The sequence below is a fragment of the Coregonus clupeaformis genome, chromosome 1, assembly GCF_020615455.1.
Source record: "Coregonus clupeaformis isolate EN_2021a chromosome 1, ASM2061545v1, whole genome shotgun sequence".
In the NCBI taxonomy this organism is placed as follows: Eukaryota; Metazoa; Chordata; class Actinopteri; order Salmoniformes; family Salmonidae; genus Coregonus; species Coregonus clupeaformis.
Window position 1 is genome coordinate 63,210,034 of NC_059192.1, and position 21,369 is coordinate 63,231,402.

Here is a 21,369-nt window from a genome sequence, read left to right on the forward strand (position 1 = left end):
AGGTTGATAATTTATTATATATATTGTCAAAGAATTGTGGATCATCATTATTTGGTCCGTAAAGGTTAATGAGCCATATCTGTTTATGGTCCAATAACATATTTAAACTAATCCATCTACCTTGCGTATCTATTTTGACAATTTGCACATTCGGATCGAAATTACTATTAATTAATATCACCCCTTTTAAATTTCTTTGCCCATGGGAGAAGTATATCCCCCCCATTCTTTTTTCCACGCTACTTCATCTCGAATTGTTGAATGAGTTTCCTGTATACAATAGATATTATATTCCTTCTCTTTGAGCCATGTACATATTGTTCTTCTTTTGTTATTATCAGCTAAGCCATTACAATTATAACTGGCTATACTTATTTCACCATACACCATAATGAGATACAAGTTTCAAGTCTATTTATCATTATATATGTTTGTAAATTTACCAATAAAAAATACCATAATGATTGAGTGTCCATATAGCTGTACCGTGATATTTGCATTGCTACGGAGTAACCCTTCAATTGTTCTCCACTAATTCCCCCGCTAAAGCCCCTCCCCATCCCAAGTTGAGCCGTCATCCCAGTGATCAGCATCCCACCCACGTCCCTCCGGATCCCTAAGGCCCCGAGAGGCCAGGACCCATCCATCGATAACAGCACACAGTGCCACCCTCAAAACAGAAGCAGATTAACCGGCAGAAGCATTTCCAATGCTTTCACCTCTCTCTCTCTCTCTCTCTCTCTCTCTCTCTCTCTCTCTCTCTCTCTCTCTCTCTCTCTCTCTCTCTCTCTCTCTCTCTCTCTCTCTCTCTCTCTCTCTCTCTCTCTCTCTCTCTCTCTCTCTCTCTCTATATATATATATATATACATATATATATATATATAACTATTTAAAAAAAATTATGCATATCCTATTTTCCATCATTATCAATTAATATGCGTAATAATGTCGGCAGTTCACGCGTAGGATTCTAACATATAACCCGGATTCCCATTGTATTACATTTAATTTATTGACAAGCAATTATTATCCTAGCAAATAGTTGCCGTGGTCCATCCCATACCCCCCTGATGAATCCCCTTTCCGATTGTTTGGGGCATCCGGAAAACACCTTGTCCGGAGAAGACAAGGTGAGCGCTACCATCAGTCCTGTGTCATGCCAACAGTAAAGCATCCTGAGACCATTCATGCGTGGGGTTGCTTCTCAGCCCAGGGAGTGGGCTCACTCACAATTTTGCCTAAGAACACAGCCATGAATAAAGAATGGTACTAACACATCCTCCGAGAGCAACATCTACCAACCATCCAAGAACAGTTTGGTGATGACCAATGGCTTTTCCAACATGATGGAGCACCTTGCCATAAGGCAAAATGTTGCCTAAGAACACAGCCATGAATAAAGAATGGTACTAACACATCCTCCGAGAGCAACATCTACCAACCATCCAAGAACAGTTTGGTGACGACCAATGTCTTTTCCAGCATGATGGAGCACCTTGCCATAAGGCAAAAGTGATAACTAAATGGCTCGGGAACAAAACATCGAAATTTTGGGTCCATGGCCAGGAAACTCCCCAGACCTTAATCCCTTTGAGAATTTGTGGTCGATCCTCAAGAGGCGGGTGGACAAACAAAAACCAACTCCAAGCTTTGATTATGCAAGAATGGGCTGCCATCAATCAGGATGTGGCCCAGAAGTTAATTGACAGCATGCCAGGGCGGATTGCAGAGGTCTTGAAAAATAAGGGTCAACACTGCAAATATTGACTCTTTGCATAAACTTAATGTAATTGTCAATAAAAGCCTTTGACACTTATGGAATGCTTGTAATTATGTTTCAGTATACCATAGTAATATCTGACAAAAATATCTCCTAACAATGAAGCAGCGAACTTTGTGAAGACCAATACTTGTGTCATTCTCAAAACGTTTGACCATGACCGTATACTCTCGAAGCATTCCTTATCAAGCCTTTTCACTTGCTTATTTCTCCTTCCTTTGCTGTCATGTTGTAGTGGCATAATACTGATATATATATATATATATATATATATATATATATATATATATATATATATATACAGTGAGGGAAAAAAGTATTTGATCCCCTGCTGATTTTGTACGTTTGCCCACTGACAAAGAAATGATCAGTCTATAATTTTAATGGTAGGTTTATTTGAACAGTGAGAGACAGAATAACAACAAAAAAATCCAGAAAAACGCATGTCAAAATGCTATAAATTGATTTTCATTTTAATGAGGGAAATAAGTATTTGACTCCCTCTCAATCAGAAAGATTTCCTTCTCCCAGGTGTATTTTATACAGGTAACGAGCTGAGATTAGGAGCACACTTTTAAAGGGAGCGCTCCTAATCTCAGCTTGTTACCTATATAAAAGACACCTGTCCACAGAAGCAATCAATCAATCAGATTACAAACTCTCCACCATGGCCAAGACCAAAGAGCTCTCCAAGGATGTCAGGGATAAGATTGTAGACCTACACAAGGCTGGAATGGGCTACAAGACTATCGCCAAGCAGCTTGGTGAGAAGGTGACAACAGTTGGTGCGATTATTCGCAGATGAGACCAAAATCGAGCTCTTTGGCATCAACTCAACTCGCCGTGTTTGGAGGAGGAGGAATGCTGCCTATGACCCCAAGAACATCATCCCCACCGTCAAACATGGAGGTGGAAACATTATGCTTTGGGGGTGTTTTTCTGCTAAGGGGACAGGACAACTTCACCGCATCAAAGGGACGATGGACGGGGCCATGTACCGTCAAATCTTGGGTGAGAACCTCCTTCCCTCAGCCAGGGCATTGAAAATGGGTCGTGGATGGGTATTCCAGCATGACAATGACCCAAAACACATGGCCAAGGCAACAAAGGAGTGGCTCAAGAAGAGGCACATTAAGGTCCTGGAGTGGCCTAGCCAGTCTCCAGACCTTATTCCCATAGAACATTTGTGGAGGTAGCTGAAGGTTTGAGTTGCCAAACGTCAACCTCGAAACCTTAATGACTTGGAGAAGATCTGCAAAGAGGAGTGGAACAAAATTCCTCCTGACATGTGTGCAACCCTGGAGGCCAACTACAAGAAACGTCTGACCTCTGTGATTGCCAACAAGGGTTTTGCCACCAAGTACTAAGTCATGTTTTTTTTCCCTCACTGCATATATACACAATATATGCCATTTAGCTTTAATCCAAAGTGATTTACAGTCATCATGCATACATTTTCACCACAGCATCCTTAGGCATAAAAAGACCATTCAGTTCCTCCCATCTCCCTAACCTGTACCCATAGGGATGGATAACAAGGAATAACACTAAAGGGGCAGTTTGAATGAAGCAGTACAATTCCTACAACCAATAGCAGGAAGGGTTGATAAGTCAACAGAAATTGATTATTTCCATTCTAAGCAGTCCATGACATTTGTTATTCTACTCATTGCGCAATAAAACTGTCAAACACAGTCCAATGTAAATCTGCAGTGTTCTCGGTCCATTAATTTTAATGCCCACCCCCATCTCTCTATACGCTAATCACAAAAATACCAAGGGGTCTGAGGAAGTTCTAGCTCATGGGACAATACAATTAGCTGAGGATTGATGGCTGCTTTTCACTGTGATACTGTGAAAGCAAGTATGTGCGTCTTTGTGCAAACAAAAGAAGAAAGAAAAAAACACACTAGGTACCCTGGAAATGATCCATGATTTCTTTCCCCTCACTGCGAAATTGTAAATCACCTTCACATTTCAGAAAACCTCTGTGCTTTATTCTGTCAGATTTGGGTATTGGCGGAATAGCCTGGGCCTCCTTTTTTCCATGAGTTTCCTCAGGTTATACTGATATCATGTTGCAACCCATTACCGGTAAAGCTGGGCCCAGGGGTGGGGAACGGGCATCCATCCTGCCATTCATCTCACCATGGCCCCTAGCCCCTGGCTCTTCCACTGCCACGCAGAAAAACACTCACAAATAACGATTGTATAGAGGCATAGCCACGCCCGAGGTAGGGTCAGTATAACCTGACACAGGAGAGGAGGTGAGGTGGGGTGGGGTCAGGTGTAATGGGGGGGTGCTCTCCTCTGGAGGATTTTAGTCCATTACTGTCCAGTATGAGAGTTACATCTACATAGTCCAGCCCAGAAGACAGTAGTCAAGACAGCTTAGATAGAGCCGTTTAACTAGAACTCAGTAATGTATTTCTGGGAGCGGAATTTGGGCGACAAATGCACTGCATCAAAAATACCTTGAAATCCTTAATATTGTTTGTTAAAAAAAATGACAATTTATTGTGAGAACAACATGTTGGTTAATTAGCCTCTAGTGCCTCCAGGCGTTGGATAATGTACTGTTGTAAAACATTGTTTTGTCCTTTGCTAAAGTGTTCCCAATATATCTTGAATGGATTTAAGGCAGGTTCCTAATTTCTTCCACTCAATCAGGACTAGGTTGGAATAATGCCATTGAAACAATGACTCAGGGATTAAAAGTCATTTATTTCCTTGCCCAGGAGGGGAGCTGGTTAACACTACACCAGTAGTATTCCTTTATATTCAGGACCAAACATCCTCACTAATCAAAACTTGGGACTTCTCACCTAGATCCATATTATAACCCTATATCTACTGAAACTAGTTTCTTCTAAGCTGCCTAGACAGGTTGCATGAATTCCTAAGAGCAACATCTACATCCAGTACCCACTCTCGTCTTTGACTACAAGGTCTCTTCATCTTATTGCCTGTAAATGTTGTTGATCTACAGGTAACTGACAAAATAAAGGAATCACCAACATAAAGTGTCTCAATAGGGCGTTGGGCCAACACGAACCAGAACATCTTCGATGCACCTTGGCATAGATTCTACAAGTGTCTGGAACTCTATCGGATGGATGTGAGACCATTCTTCCATGAGAAATTCCATAATTAGGCACCACTCCAGAATCACCTATAAGTGTTTAATTGGGTTGAAATCTAGTGACTGAGACGGACATGGCATATGGTTTACATCGTTTTCATACCATTCAGTGACCATTCGTACCTTGTGGATGGGGGCAATGTCATCCTATGGGCATAGCCACGGTAGCCAAAATATTGGCCAAAATAATGACCAGCATTATTATACATGACCCTAAGCATGATGGGATGTTAATTGCTTCCATCTGTGTGGAAGCACCTGCTTTCAATATACTTTGTATCCCTCATTTACTCAAGTGTTTCCATTATTTTGGCAGTTACCTGTAGATAGGACCCCACTATAATTGCATGTCGGGTATTCTATTTAACAAAGACACATAACCAGAGACAATCAACACTTAAGAAAATATCTAAATGATGTGAGAGTTGCCTAGTTGGAGCAAGCCCATTGGAATGGGGCCATGGTGAGATGGGTGGCAGGACTGATGCCCACCCCTGGGCCCAGCTTTACCGGTAATGAGTTGCAACATGATGAGACTGCACCATGCATGAGACTGCAAGATGTCCTGCAGGGATCAAAGGCAAGTATTAGCTTTCTGCGTGAACATGTCCAGCCACAAGGCAGACAATCTGCTCCTCAAAATGGAGGAAGGAGAGGCAGATAGGCCCACTGTTCTTAAATCAGTAAGAGAGGATGGAAAATGAAAAATAATATGTATAAGCAATTTGATGGTACAACCAGTGTAATTTACAACATAGCAAAAATACATGTAAAGTCTTCATAGCCTTTACATAGCAATTAGCATGGTTTATGATCATGAACCAAGACAAAAAAAATTATGCTAACCCAGATCCTAAACCAATGAGAGCCTTCCAATTATGCACACCTCTATGCCCATATACCATTGTTAACTCATTATTTATAAATGTGTTGGTCCTGAGATATGGGCACACTGAGATATTTTCCCCACTCTGTCAAAAAGGAGCATAACTGCCACGGCTCGGCCTGTGTGCAGGGCCATACATCACGCGGCCTGAAATCCCAAAATAATTATATCTGTCGCAGAATGGATGCGGAAAAACGCAGCAAATTAGTAGCTTGGAAGAAAGCATTTCGCTAAAGGTTAATATGTTTTTGGATCTGGACGCCTGAGGGTCCGGACAAATTAATGAGGTTGAGAAGGTTCCAGAAGCGGATGGCATTTGCCATGAATTCCAATGGCAGATGAGAACAGTCCAGTACTCAGAGGGAGAGTGACGAGAAGACCATTACAAAGTCCACTGTACAGTGATAGTTTAGGATAGAACTGTCAGTCCACTCAGATAAGGTAAGGGAGGGAAATCTATTCAATGATAGAGTGATAGAGAGACTGTGGAAGCCCATCTTACTTACTGACAGAGTGGTAGAGAGAGTACCACTACTCTGTGAAAGGGGGATGATTGACAAAAGGGAGGACAGAGTTCCATGACATAGTGACAGATGTTATAGGGGAGAGTCTAGAGACTGAGAAACTCCCAATACTATTCTGTGGGTTCAGCTTTGAGAGAATGAGTAGATATTCAGCCACAATCCTGTTTGTTGACTGAGAGAGAGCGCGCACGCGAGAGAGAGAGAGAGAGAAAGAGAGAGAGAGAGAGAGAGAGAGAGAGAGAGAGAGAGAGAGAGAGAGAGAGAGAGAGAGAGAGAGAGAGATCTGCCTGTCTCTTCCCACACATCAAATAGTTGACTCTGTAATAACAGATGATGGATGGATAGAGGGCAAAATAGTCTAAATTACATTAATCCCATAGAGACCCAAGCCTGCGGGTTAATGGCCTTTCTCTCTAATAAGAGGGTTGCGTCATCCCAGACAGAAGTCATGTCCAGTAGAAGGCAGAGGCCACAACAACAAGGTCGCTTTGTGCTATTGCTGCTCCTATTAAGACTTCCCTTCCTTGTTTGTCATGACACAAAATATAGTGTATCTGTCTCTCTGAAACCCCAGTCTATTCCTTCTGTAACGATGGCCCTTTTATTCTATCTATCAAAGCCGAGAGAGTACTGTTCACCACCCTCTTAAAATAACATCCAACAACTTACACACATACAATAGGGGCACACACACAAGCATGCACGCACACACGGAATAATACACACTCGCACGCAGACACGCATGCACACACATAGCACACAAAATAAATAGACCTAAGATGCTGTCCATCTCTCTCAGAAGTACTTTATCTGCACAGCTACCATTTTGAAGAGAACAGCAGTGTGTAGCATGTAACCTTTGTGTGCGCTCTGATGCACGTCACAGAAGTCCATTTCGTCTTACAAGGGCATGATTTCCTAATAGCACATAACAGCAGAGAGTGCCAGGGTTGTAATTCACATCTGTCATGACATGATTGCTATTTCTCCATCACTTGCCTGCAATACTTTTATTTATATAGTTGCGTACCATTTGGAAGATCCTTCTCATGTATTATATTCTAAGACATACAGTTCGCCTGTAAAATACCACACTTCGCGGGCGTAATATCAATTATTAACAAAGCGTTATCAAATGTGAAAAATAGTATTTGTCCAAGCTGTGCCGTAAGATTTTATATATAATTCAGACTGGGGTGCTACAGGCAGTGAGTCGAGGATCGGTCTCTCAGGGATCGGTGAGCCTTCTCCTACAGTACATGGGATGGGAGACATGCTGATATTATAGGCTAGGTATGGCAGGTTCTCCTTTAGCTCAGTCAAAAAGCCAGAGATTTACTTTGCCTTGGGCAGAGCTGTCTTCACACCTGCTTCAACAGCTGAGATCACACCACAATTAGCCCACAGCTACCTTGACCTGACTCTAGAACAGGGTCAGCAATATCTTACTTGTGATAATGCTTGAAAAAACAGTGTGAAACATGAGACAACTGCCAAGCACAGTCCTAGGTAAGGCACTGCATAGCCTTGAGTTGAGACACATCCCAACATATGCTTTTGGTAAAAGATAGAGGTACTAAACTAAGGCCTTGACTCCTATTCTCAGTGTCCTCCACGAAGTATGCCTGTATGCCCGCTCCTAGGCTAGAGAAACAGAGAGGCATCAGTCACTCTTGACAGGTGGCGGACAGGCCTATGACAGCTTCATCACTGACATGTTCATCTCAGCGTAAACCAAACATGACGGAGCGGAAGCTGGCACGTATGGCTTATAAATTGGGCTTCCTTCTGCGGTGGCCGGCCCCGCGTTTCTCAATGCACTAGACACCAAACAGCTGAGCATGCTTCTTCCTATCCTACCCTACAACAACACACATCCACTATTCATCACCCTCAATCTAAACACCTTCTGGTGGGGCTCCCGAAGCAGGGCCAATGTAAATGTAAATGTATTGAGTGGGCTCTGGCAAAGATGATGAAGGGATAGTGTACAGTCTAGATGGATGACTCCGCCTCTCCTCTCAGTGGCTGTGCGGAGTCACTCTCCCATAACCCCCGTCTAAGCTCTGCCATGGAGCAGAGAGCCACAGGGCTGAAGCCTGTCACAACCAGACATGTCACACAGACAGTGGTGTAAAGTACTTAAGTAAAAATACTTTAAAGTACTACTTAAGTAGTTGTTTAGGGGTATCTGTACTGTACTTGACTATTTATATTTTTGACAACTTTTACTTCACTACATTCCTAAAGAAAATAATGTACTTTTTACTCCATACATTTTCCCTGACATCCAAAAGTACTCATTACATTTCGAATGCTTAGCAGGACAGGAAAATGGTCCAATTCACGCACTTCTCAAGAGAACATCCATGGTCATCCCTACTGCCTCTGATCTGACGGACTCACTAAACACAAATGCTTCGTTAGTAAATTATGTCTGAGTGTTGGAGTGTGCCCCTGGCTATCCTGAAAAAATAAAAAATTATAACAAATGGTGCTTCTGGTTTGCTTAATATAAGGAATGTGAAATTATTTGTACTTTTACCTTTGATACTTAAGTATATTTTAGCAATTCAATTTAATTTTAATACTTAAGTATATTTAAAACCAAATACTTTTAGACTTTTACTCAAGTAGTATTTTACTGGGTGACTTTCACTTTGACTTGAGTCATTTTCTATTAAGGTATCTTTACTTTTACTCAAGTATGTTCAATTGGGTACTTTTTCCACCAGTGCACACAGAGTCAAAAAGAGAGAGATGGGAAAGGTGAAGAGGTAGACAGAAAGAAAGACAGGTAGAGAGAGGTTGAAAGAGTGCTGACTGAGGATGGGAAGTGTTGATAGCCTAACGTTGCACTCTGTAAGAGTACCCTGGCACGCACACTCTGAGTGGGTTGTTCCATGTCATGGCAGGAGAGAAAAGTGGTGTAACAGACTGCCCCAAGGGCAGGGCCCTGAGTCAGTCCAACTGTGTAGCAGAGCACTGCACTTAAGCATTTGGTGAGTGTGTCTCTCTTTTTGTGATACATTGGGGGTTCCATTAAGGTTGCATTGCCCTTCTGTGAAATGTTACTTCAGCCATTTCAATGACAACACCAAGAGAGTAGGATGGGTGTGTCTATGAGGCCCAGACTGCTTGCTGAAATACCAACCGTTTAACCTACTTTTGAATCAGCTCAACACACGGATATCAAAATGTCTTACAGTAATAACCATTGAGAAATAATATGTACTTATCAACCCAGTTTGCTCATCAAGACCGTCTTAATGGGTTTTGGCTGACAGAGACAGCTCTCTATGCCAATAAGAAAGGAGGATGTGGGGTAGAGAGAAAGGAAAGGAGCCCTGTGCCAGAAAACTAGGCCCCCACCGCATGCACAGCTCAAATGGATCAGAGCCTACGCATGAACACAGGGCTTTGCTAAACTGCTGAGAGGCAAAAGGGCAAAGGACACAAGATGGCCCTTCACTTCCTCAGATGACTCACATAATGTAAATGAACACACACCCAAGCGTGTGTATTCACCTACAAGCACAGGCTCACACACACAAGCATGCTTACACGCAGGCACACACACATTCAATTAATGGAATACATTTATCTTCAAGATAACAGCAATTTAATCTGCATGATTAAAATGAGTTAGTGTAAATTATTGGTAGAAAACACATTTAATGATGATTCTCAATAGCTCAAGGTATGTTGTTACACATTGAAGACATGTGGTGTCCAGGGAAGATTATGATGATAGGGAAACAGGGAGAATGGGAATACAGAATTAAAATATAAGAAAATACAGCGGATATGGGGAAACAGAACGGTGAGAGAGCCATCCTCCAGAAGACTGCCACGGCTAGCCATCCTCCAGAAGACTGCCACGGCTAGCCATCCTCCAGAAGACTGCCACGGCTAGCCATCCTCCAGAAGACTGTCACGGCTAGCCATCCTCCAGAAGACTGCCACGGCTAGCCATCCTCCAGAAGACTGCCACGGCAGCACAAATGATGACCTATTCTTTATTTAGCAGCATGGTTATCAGCCAGGATGGACAGAACATTCTACTGTCCCATGTTTTGCCTGGATGAGCTCTACCAAGACTTGTGTATTCCTGTTGGGGTGTATTTTGGGGTAAAGTCTGGTCGCCCCCCAAGAGGTGTCTTCCTCCTCCTCAGTGGGCTATTTCTCTGGACTGAGCTTGGCCAGCGTCCCATGGCAGACTGGCCAGGCTGCTAGTGATTTAAGGCCCGAATTTATCATGCTGCCTGCTTGGCTCATCAAAGCTGCTACAGAGTAATAGGCTACAAACCACAGCACCAGTTACTGACCGTGGCTAGAATCAAAACACTTTGACATTTGTTTGCTCACTGATGTTAAACGGTTTGCAGCCAACTTACAAGAGGATATAGAAAGGTGTAGGAAGGGTAAAGGTGAAGGTGAGGTAGAGTGGGAAAAATTATAATCACTCCTTTTCAAGTTAAAATCAATTTGCATGAATGTATTTAGAACATATTAGAGAACATACAGTATTTAAGGCAAGTATATGCTACATTGCTAGGAATATTGATAGGCCTAGTAGAACATCTGTACATTAAGTTTCCTGGATGTCTTGTTCATTCATAAGAATGATTGAATTGCAAGATGAGGAAAATATCAGATAACAAAATATCTGCAAAATAACACATAATAGATGTGTTATACTGAACATAATGATCCAGTGCAAGGCATATTTTTGACAGCAGCTTTGACATTTACCGATATGCAAGACACAGCTCCTAAGGAAAGTCTCCATTCTACACATTCTGATAAACCTATACATTTACATCATTTAGCAGATGCTCTTATCCAGAGCGACTTATAGTTAGTGAGTACATAAAAAAAAATCATAATGGCCCCCCGTGGGAATCGAACCCACAACCCTGGCGTTGCAAGCGCCATGCTCTACCAACTGAGCTACACAGGGCTCTATAAGAGCATGATAGAGATATTATACTGTATCTATTGTATTTAAGCTAGGAAGATGGGCTGCTCAACCAAATCACATTAATAACTTCACCACAAACAGCAGCATTTTATTATTCATAATGCCTACGGTAGATAATAGGTCAATACCTCAAAATTATCACCCTCATTCCTGTGTAGGGAATGGGATTTTTTTAAATGATGATCAGCATTTGAACTGGAGTTCAAACAATGCTTCTGCTGTCCACGAATAATACAAGGTAGGCTATATTATGGTTGCTCCAGGAATTGTTAGACAAATTGTTTCTTTCTGCAACCTCGCAAAGTGGCAACGGTTCCTCTTCTCTAGGTTACTAATGTAAGCCTATAATACAATCAATCACGAGGCTGGGGCATTGCATAATTTCTTCAATGTCCGTATACTGTCATCAGCAAGGACTAAACACTTCTGTGTTGTCCCTGTTCTGAGTAAAGTGGCATTCCATCTCTGGAGGACAAGTGGAGCTGGGGTCTGCAAGCCAATCCAAAACATATTAACTGATCTCACATCTCGCAGCCATAGACATGCAGGGAGTCTCATCTAATCAGGCCTGCTTAAAACGGAATCATTATCAAAAGCCCCTCTGATAAAAAAGATACATCTCTAGCATTCAGCCGCTTTGTACTCCATCATCTTTGGGAGCAATGGAATTGCTAGACATGCTACTGGGCAGAGGGAGGTAGTTTCTATGTTCAGTTAAGGCTACCCTGGGTTGCCCTGCTTTAAAGAAGCAATGGAGCATCTCCTGGTGAAACATCTTTAGCAAACACCTTGTCAACTCTCCGGCAATTGGGATGTTACCCTGTGTCACATTGTATCTCTTGCTTATATCCATATCTATTCTATCCGATTTATAGACCATAAGCCATTTTTCACTCAATTTATTTTGTCATAGGGCATCGTCAATTATTCAAATTTTCCTCTACATATTGAACATGTTTCCTTTTCTGCACATTCATATTTAAAGGCTCTTCCCTCCTTAGGCACATTTCAGCAGGATAAATCAATGTGACATGAAGCTTTATTGAGACAGCTTCAGAGAGGAGTTACATCTAATGGCACTGCATGAGTGTATTTCTGCATTATGTTAGAGATGCAGGGTCAGAAGTATTCAAATTAATTAAAATGTAAATCCAAAACAGCTTTATGATAACCACTGCTTGACTATTAATGATAAATCATTTGATTTGGCCATTATTACTGTTGCAGGGGAGCCATTTTCAAGGCTTGGTGATTGAGCAAACCTTACAGTAATTTAATGGTTTCACTCCTTGAGCTAGGCCTATAGCCAACTATCAATAACTGATAAAGATAAAATCAAATCAAATGTTATTTGTCACATGCTTCATAAACAACAGGTGTAGACTAACAGTTAAATGCTTACTTACGGGTCCTTTTCCAACAATTCAGAGTTAAAGATAAAAATATAAATAGTGACATGAGGAATAAATACAAAGTGAATAACAAATAACAATAACAAGTGAAAATAACATGGTTATATACAGGGAGTACCAGTATTGCATCGATGCGCAGGGGTATGAGGTACTGTAGCAATTTAAATATAGGTAGGGGTTAAGTAACTAGGCAACAGGATTGATAATAGAAGTAGCAGCAGCGTATGTGGTGAGTGTGAAAGTGTGTGTGTGTGTGTGTGTGTGTGTGTGTGTGTGTGTGTGTGTGTGTGTGTGGCATCAGTATGCATGTATGCGCTTGTTATATGTGTGTGGGCGTATGCAATGTGTGTGTATGTGTGTGTTGGGGTGTCAGTGTAAGTATGTGTGAGTGTGTGGGTAGAGTCCAGTGTGTGTGCATAGAGTCAGTACAGGAGAGTTAGTGCAAAAAGACCAGTTAAGAATAATATCTTGTTAGTCTAATTGATGAACCAGCTCTATGATAGACAAGTCTTGAGCCATGTCTGATCACCCAGCTTTGATTCAGCATGTACTTTGATCTAATTCCCAAATCTCTTAGCATGTTAAAATTCACAGCATGTCATATTTTGGAAAGCAGTCTGGGAAGAATCTCAGGATTCTGACTTTGGCAATGACTTTAGACGTGCATTACTTCTTTCAACATATCCATCTGAACATTGCAATACAAGCTATTGCATTGATATTTAATACCAATGACCAAAATATTTTAGGTTATGATTCTAGGAATATACTGATCAACATGATGCGCAATCAGATTTCAAGGATGAGCCGCCAATCTCAGATTTCACTAGTCTGGGGGTCACAATTGGCTCACAACTAGATCACCCCATCCCCACCTTGTCGGCACACATTCAAACACACACACAAGCAGGCACGCATGCACAAGGTATACTGTTGTACACTCTTAAATGTGACCCAAAATCAAACGGACAACACATCAGTTCATGTCAGTTGATGATAAGGTTAATGTTCACTCTTCCTGTACTGTAGCTGGATCTGTAGTTCAGTACATTGAATTGCCTAAGGCCTCATATGAATTGCCTAAGGCCTCATGACGGGGAATATGCCCACCAAAAATGGGAATGGGAATGGGCTCCCCTTCCTCTTAGACTAGAGGATTGAAGAGTTCCTAGTAAATCTTGTTTATAGCCCCCATCAGATCATAAATGGCTCTAATTCCACTTTGGACTGTATAATCAATAGAATAAAGCAGCAGTAAATTACGTCTGTGAAACATAGGCTAACATGTTTGCATTTTACTTGAAAAACAACACACACGTTTGATGAGTAGGCATATTGTATGTTATAGAATCTAACAAGTGACAACATTTCAATTCAATTACCCAGTCTTATACAGTACAAACCACTGTCTATCAATACAATCCGAACTATAGGGATGCTTGTAACCACATCATGAGTGTGACTGATAGGTGCGCAATTCTGTTGAGCTGCTCCTCCAGAGTGATAAGAAATTAATCTGAATTAAGGTTGGCTTGAGTGAAGAGCAATCTAGCAGAGTGCCAGAAAACGATGCCAAAGCATGGCTGCTTGACACCCTGATCCAATATTCAATGCCTGGGACAAAGTAACATCCCTTTCAAATTGCATTACTGCTGAAAGGCCACCTGAACATATGCTCTCTCCATGGCAGAGGTCATCCGGCCAACAGGTAGACAAGTAATCCTTAGCAAATATACACTTACACACCTTCTAGTCGAGTCATTAGAATCGTGTTGTCTTTCTGGGGGTAGAAAATCCATCTAGAACTGGAAAATAACCAGATAAAGACTTGTGTAGGAACTGCACTGACTTTGTTGTTGATATTCTTGATTGTTTTATTTACATTTGGATTCAGAATGTACAGTGAGAGAAAAAGGTATTTGATCCCCTGAAGATTTTGTACGTTTGCCCACTGACAAAGAAATGATCAGTCTATAATTTTAATGGTAGGTTTATTTGAACAGTGAGAGACAGAATAACAACAGAAAAATCCAGAAAAACGCATGTCAAAAATGTTATAAATTGATTTGCATTTTAATGAGGGAAATAAGTATTTGACCCCCTCTCAATCAGAAAGATTTCTGGCTCCCAGGTGTCATTTATACAGGTAACGAGCTGAGATTAGGAGCACACTTAAAGGGAGTGCTCCTAATCTCAGCTTGTTACCTGTATAAAAGACACCTGTCCAAAGAAGCAATCAATCAATCAGATTCCAAACTCTCCACCATGGCCAAGACCAAAGAGCTCTCCAAGGATGTCAGGGACAAGATTGTAGACCTACACAAGGCTGGAATGGGCTACAAGACCATCGCCAAGCAGCTTGGGGAGAAGGTGACAACAGTTGGTGCGATTATTCACAAATGGAAGAAACACAAAAGAACTGTCAATCTCCCTCGGCCTGGGGCTCCATGCAAGATCTCACCTCGTGGAGTTGCAATGATCATGAGAACGGTGATGAATCAGCCCAGAACTACATGGGAGGATCTTGTCAATGCTGGGACCATAGTCACCAAGAAAACAATTGGTAACACACTACGCCGTAAAGGACTGAAATCCTGCAGCGCCCGCAAGGTCCCCCTGCTCAAGAAAGCACATATACAGGCCCGTCTGGTGGTCAGATGAGACCAAAATCGAGCTCTTTGGCATCAAGTCAACTCGCTGTGTTTGGAGGAGGAGGAATGCTGCCTATGACCCCAAGAACACCTTCCCCACCGTCAAACATGGAGGTGGAAACATTATGCTTTGGGGGTGTTTTTCTGCTAAGGGGACAGGACAACTTCACCGCATCAAAGGGATGATGGACGGGGCCATGTACCGTCAAGTCTTGGGTGAGAATCTCCTTCCCTCAGCCAGGGCAATGAAAATGGGTTGTGGATGGGTATTCCAGCATGACAATGACCCAAAACACACGGCCAAGGAAACAAAGTATTGGCTCAAGAACAAGCAAATTAAGGTCCTGGAGTGGCCTAGCCAGTATCCAGACCTTAATCCCATAGAAAATCTGTGGAGGGAGCTGAAGGTTCGACTTGCCAAACGTCAGCCTCGAAACCTTAATGACTTGGAGAAGATCTGCAAGGAGGAGTGGGAAAAAATCCCTCCTGAGATGTGTGCAAACCTGGTGGCTAACTACAAGAAACGTCTGACCTCTGTGATTGCCAACAAGGGTTTTGCCACCAAGTACTAAGTCTTGTTTTGCAGAGGGGTCAAATACTTATTTCCCTCATTAAAATGCAAATCAATTTATTACATTTTTGACATGCGTTTTTCTGGATCTTTTGTTGTTGTTATTCTGTCTCTCACTGTTCAAATAAACCTACCATTAAAATTATAGACTGATCATGTCTTTGTCAGTGGGCAAACATACAAAATCAGCAGGGGATCAAATACTTTTTTCCCTCACTGTATTATCTAAAAGGATAAAATTATTGCGTGGAGTGGAAGTTCTCAGTGTAAGCGCCTTCAGTTTAAATGAATGAATGTGTGATAAGATAGGCAGTACAATAATTAGGATAATTCAGTAAAAACATAAAGCAAATCTAAACATTAAGGAAAAGATGCCCTTTTGAAATTGCGAACAATGTGTGGGAGGATGGAAGTGAGATTAGAGTTGGCTGCTGCAGCATGCTGGAGAAGTGAAATTTTCCTTGGGATATCCATCACTGGGGCTTAATGGTTTTCGGGAGCACTTGCTCACAAAATGGCATTCTTAAAATGGTTAATTAATAAATTAATGTTTAATAATACAACACCAGCAGTAGACAGGCAAGGGAATTGAGCGTGCATTTATTGATAACTTGATGTAGGCTCGGCTTTGTGTAGTTCAAGGATCAAAATAGACAATGTGATGGGGAAATAATATCTATCACTGGACTAATGCTTATGATTGCCTTTGAGCACAATGGAATCAATGTAATAAATTCCATAACACTAGGATATACTGGATGACATCTGCTGTCAAATGCTCAATGTACCACTATATGTACAGCTGTAGCTATGCTCTCTGGGTAATTACTAGGAGTGTATAAGGTTGTACGGCAGAAGGGAGAGTGCATATTAGAGAATGAAATTCAACACGAACTCAACACTTTTTGCAAAATGATTTACTCTTGCAGAAGTGCAGACACTTCGAGACGGTCCAGCATTAACAGAAGGCCTGCAGTCATAGGTACAAAGTTGGTTGATCACTGCAAGAAAATACCTCTTGCACAAATCAATAGGCTATGGTGATCCAACGACGGAGTCAAGGACAGCAGAGTGGATAGAACTTGGAGAGCATGTCTTTGTTGTTTACCGATTTATCCAGTCTTAGCACAGTAAATAATCAACTGTGTTATACTGAACATGCATACTGGAGGTCTTGCTTATTGATAGCTTGACAAAAATAAGTCAATCCAGTCCAGCCTTAGTAATTCAACAAAATATGCTTTTATACTCTTCAAATAGCATCCCATTTAAATGAAGCTTGCCTACATAACTAAAAACACTTCTCCCTTTTTATTCCCTTCAAACTTCATTTGGATTTGCTCTACCGGAAGCCATTACCAATAAATGCAGGCAATCAGACTGTATTTCTGAAATAAAACACATGAAGACACACTTCCTGCTTAGTGGAAAAGTTGCAGAATATAACGCCAATCTATTGCAGCAGAGTTTTTATAGTGCATTCATTATGACACATGCAATGGTTCTTTGATATCTTAACATACATTTTAGTGTTTCTCCTGTATTCATTTAGCAGTGGCGCACCGCTGCTGCTAAATTTTTGCCGCCACACGCAGGGGGGTGGGGGGCTGGGGGGGGGACATTTCGGGAAGGAAAAACACTTTCAGTGTAAACTTAAACGTCTAAAACCAGACAGACATTTTGTAGAAAAGATAATTGGCCTATATGTTTTTAAAATAATACAATATTTTGAGAACTAGAAATCACCTAAATAAAACCTAAAACGAAACCAATAAAATAAACAATTAATTTATAATTAGTTTTGGCATGGCTGGATTACTGACTAGGCAAGCAGGGCACATGCCCAGATGCTCAGATTGGGCTCATCATTGATTTTGTTATAATGTTTGAGTATAAGAACACAAAATTGGAAAGAGAGCCTGTGACGCAACTTCTGCTTTTGGACATTAACAAGGCTACACTCCATCTTAACTCTTCCTCCACATTTACTGGATTGGTTGAACAGTGCAAAAGAGAACCTCCCCTGACAGTTTTTTTTTTTCTTTAATCAGGACCAGAAATAAATAAACGCTGCTCTTTTATGCCTGCTACGTTAAGTTAGCTCCATGGCATCATGTGTAGAATTGCAGAAAATGTGCTTTAAAATTGCAGCATTTTCTCAAAGCTCCATGGAAGAAAATAAAAAATGCAGCCTCTTATTGCTAATAGCACACCTGCCTGATAATATGATATGGTGACATATATAGGCTGTGGCAGGGCCCCTATTCCTGGAGTGCCGCAGGTACTGCAGAATTTTGTTCCAACACACCTGACCAATTGAGCTAATTGATCAGTTCAATGCCTAAATTCAACACACCTGGTCTTCCAGGTCGGTTAATTCAAAAACAGGAAGTGGCATCGGCACTCCAGAACCAGGGTTGCCTACCCCTGGACTATGGTAAAATATTTTGGGGATTTTCATACATTTTAAAAGGTCACTGGAGAGGACCTTCTCAATGTCCTTCTATAAATAATCCCGGGGGTGCATGCCTCTGTGACACCCCCCCCCCCCCATTCCGTGACCTTTGCCACCGCTGCAACAAAGTAGATCTAGAGGAAACACTGCGTTTCCCCTTGCGAATATGGAATTCGGCGTGAATGCTGATAGCAACCTTCCCTCAAAACCAAACGGTACAGATGCCCCTCAATAGATCAATCCATTACACTGGATCATTCATTCCTGCAGCTTCTACCCTTCCATAGGGGGAGTTACCAGCCGAAACCACAACAGCACTATATCCGTCTTTCATCCAAAAATAATGTTTAACTTAGTGAATTTCACATCTGAAACTGCTGTAGGACACATTACCACATTATACAACAATTATTCTCAGGATTAAGCTTCTATTACACAGGTTTTTAGTGTCTTGATTAAAAAAGATACAGCTAAACCGATGTTAACCACCCAATGAAGGTACATTTGACCTTTATGCTACATTTGAAACACAAAACCAGCCAATGTCTGTGAGTAATCACACATTAAAAGAAATAGTGATCAGTCACTAGCTTTTTCCAAAACCAAGCAGGAATTAGAGATGGTTGTGACTTACATGTTTTTCGGTTCACATGGGTCCGTGTGGGGGTGGTGGCAGGCCTCTCCGTGGTGTGCTCATGCGTCCACATTTGTGTGGAGTCATGCAGCACGGTGGGGTTAAAAGGAGAGGGGCTGGAGGTTGTAAAAATTGAGGTGGCAACTGGCGCAGCGGTGGTTGTGGTAATAAGGGGGCCTCGTGGTCCAGAGTTGCCCTGGCGTTGTGTGGTGCTGCGAGGCGTAACCTGGCTGCCTGATGCACCACCCACCCTGGCTGTAGCAGTGGTGCCACCGGGGTGGTGGGCGACGACAGTTCGAGTTCTGCCCCTCACCGCCGTGACGGTGGTTGAGGTGGGGTTTGCCATGGTAGTAGTGGTTGTAGGGGTAGTGTCTGAGTTCTTGGGGAAGGTGCTGGGCTTGGAGAGATGGGGGGGAAACATGGGGTCCTGTCCTATACCCTTAGGGTCCACCAGGTCTGTGGGCACGTAGTCCCTAACAGAGCCCACCACAATCCATTTGAGCAGCATCAGGCTTAGTCCCAGGCCAATGAAGCCTATGAGTAGAGGGACCACACATAGCCATGTCTGCTGGCGGGGCCACAGGGTGCAGCCTCCAAAGCGCAGGGGCCCTGGCTCTTGGGCTTGGACCTGCTCTCGCTCCCCACTACCCTCTGGACACTCCTCCAGGATCACCACCCCCGATGTGACTGCTCCGGAGCTCTCGCTCATCCTGTACAAGGCTTAGCAAGGGTTAACCTTGGGGCCAGGCGCATGACACGCATGGGAAGCACGAGGCAGAATGCCAGCCAACAACGCCGGACACCAAGAAAGAAACACACAATGAGATGGTCACAAACACATACATACACAGATACGTACAGACAAACACTCAGACACACTCAGAGACGCACAAAAGAGGTGGAAAAATCCGATGTAGATGCGGAATGATCTTTAGTCCAGTTTGAGTCCTGTCCAAAAGCAACCCAGACTTCCAACTCCAAGGACAATCCAAATAGAATAGAAAGGAGACGGTGAGGGACAAACTACAAATCCGTCTGTGAAGACACCTTGACGCAGCACCTGCACACTCCTCTGTTGGCACTGATCAAACCCAGACCTCTCTATTTTGCACCCTTTCTCATTCCCTCCGTCAATATTCCAAGATGGGGCGTTTTGGTTATGGATGCTGATAAGAAAAACTTGCAGGGGTGGTTCTCATTCCCGCCTCTCAGCAGGCAAGGCAGACAGGATCCTGGGTTATCTGTCGTTCTCTCTCCTTAGCTGAGTCAGCTACCCAGCCCCAGAAACAGAAACCTGTCCATCCCATCAGAGAGAAGAGAGATCAGCCCTGGGTGCGCCGTTGCTCCCGCTTCAGACCCCTGCTGTCTACAACATCCCCCCTCACAAGGGATTCTCCTTTTATGTTTTGGAGCAAAACTAAGCCCACTCCCAGCACTCAGTTGCTTGCTATTCTCCAGTGGAGAAAAATCCAAAATCCATTGATGGCAACAAGAAGAATAAACAACCCTGGAGCTTTGAGATTCAGAGAGAAAAGTAGGGGTGGGTGGTGGAGGTAGACGGGTGGATAAATCTGTAGTTTGCGATGCGTTATCCCGTTCCTCAGGTTCCCCAAGCTGTCCGCTCAGCTCCCAGCTGTCTCTGTGCGCTGCCTGTTAACGCAGCAGAGAGCCACAAACCTGCCCTTATCCGCCAGCTACGTTCCCGTACTGAGAGAAAGAAGAAGAGAGAGAAAGGATAAGGATCCTCTCAGAAAAAGACAGTGAAGGACATATGGAAAGATAGAGGGAGCAGTTGAAAAATCACCCTGTACAGCTCTTCTCCCGGCTCCTCTACCTCAGGTCCCTCTATGAGGAATGGCAGCCATCCAGTCAATGGTGTGATTTGTTGCAGTTTTGGCTGGTTTCTGTCCCATCAGGGACTGCTTCCGGATAATTAGAGATCTCCACCGCGGACGCTACGGCTTTACAGCCTGACCCTCCTGTGGTTTTAGATGATGATGCTGATCCAGACGACCAGTGGCTCTGGTATTCCAGTCAGGTAGACAGCTGCTATCCTGTGCTGCTGCTGCCGATGTTGAGAGAAAGCGAGTGCAAACGAGAGAGAGAAAAAAAAGCATAGACGGAGCACAGTGCACACTGGAAGAGTGAAAGGGAGAGAGACACAGAGAGGGAGGGGGAGTGAGAGAGAGAGAGACGAGGTTGCACCTGCTAGCTCCACCAGCATTAGGAAGATTGCCCACCTCTGTTAGGAAAGAGAGAGAGGGAGAGAGAGAGAGAGGGGGGGGCAGAGGCAGAGAGAGAGAGAGAGAGAGAGAGAGAGAGAGAGAGAG

The 21,369-nt window shown here is 42.8% G+C and overlaps 1 protein-coding gene across 3 annotated transcripts in view; it reads right to left on the minus strand.

Annotated features, from left to right (window-relative positions):
* LOC121571618 (pro-neuregulin-3, membrane-bound isoform-like) overlaps window positions 1-21,106 on the minus strand; it is a 576,634-nt gene extending 555,528 nt beyond the window's left edge. For all 3 annotated transcript variants that reach the window (XM_041883204.2, XM_041883195.2, XM_041883186.2), the window contains exon 1: window positions 19,040-21,106. In XM_041883204.2, the coding sequence (XP_041739138.2) occupies window positions 19,040-19,748 (709 nt within the window). In that variant the 5' untranslated portion in view covers window positions 19,749-21,106. The remainder of the gene's footprint in view (window positions 1-19,039) is intronic.
* Window positions 21,107-21,369: the final 263 nt, after the last annotated feature.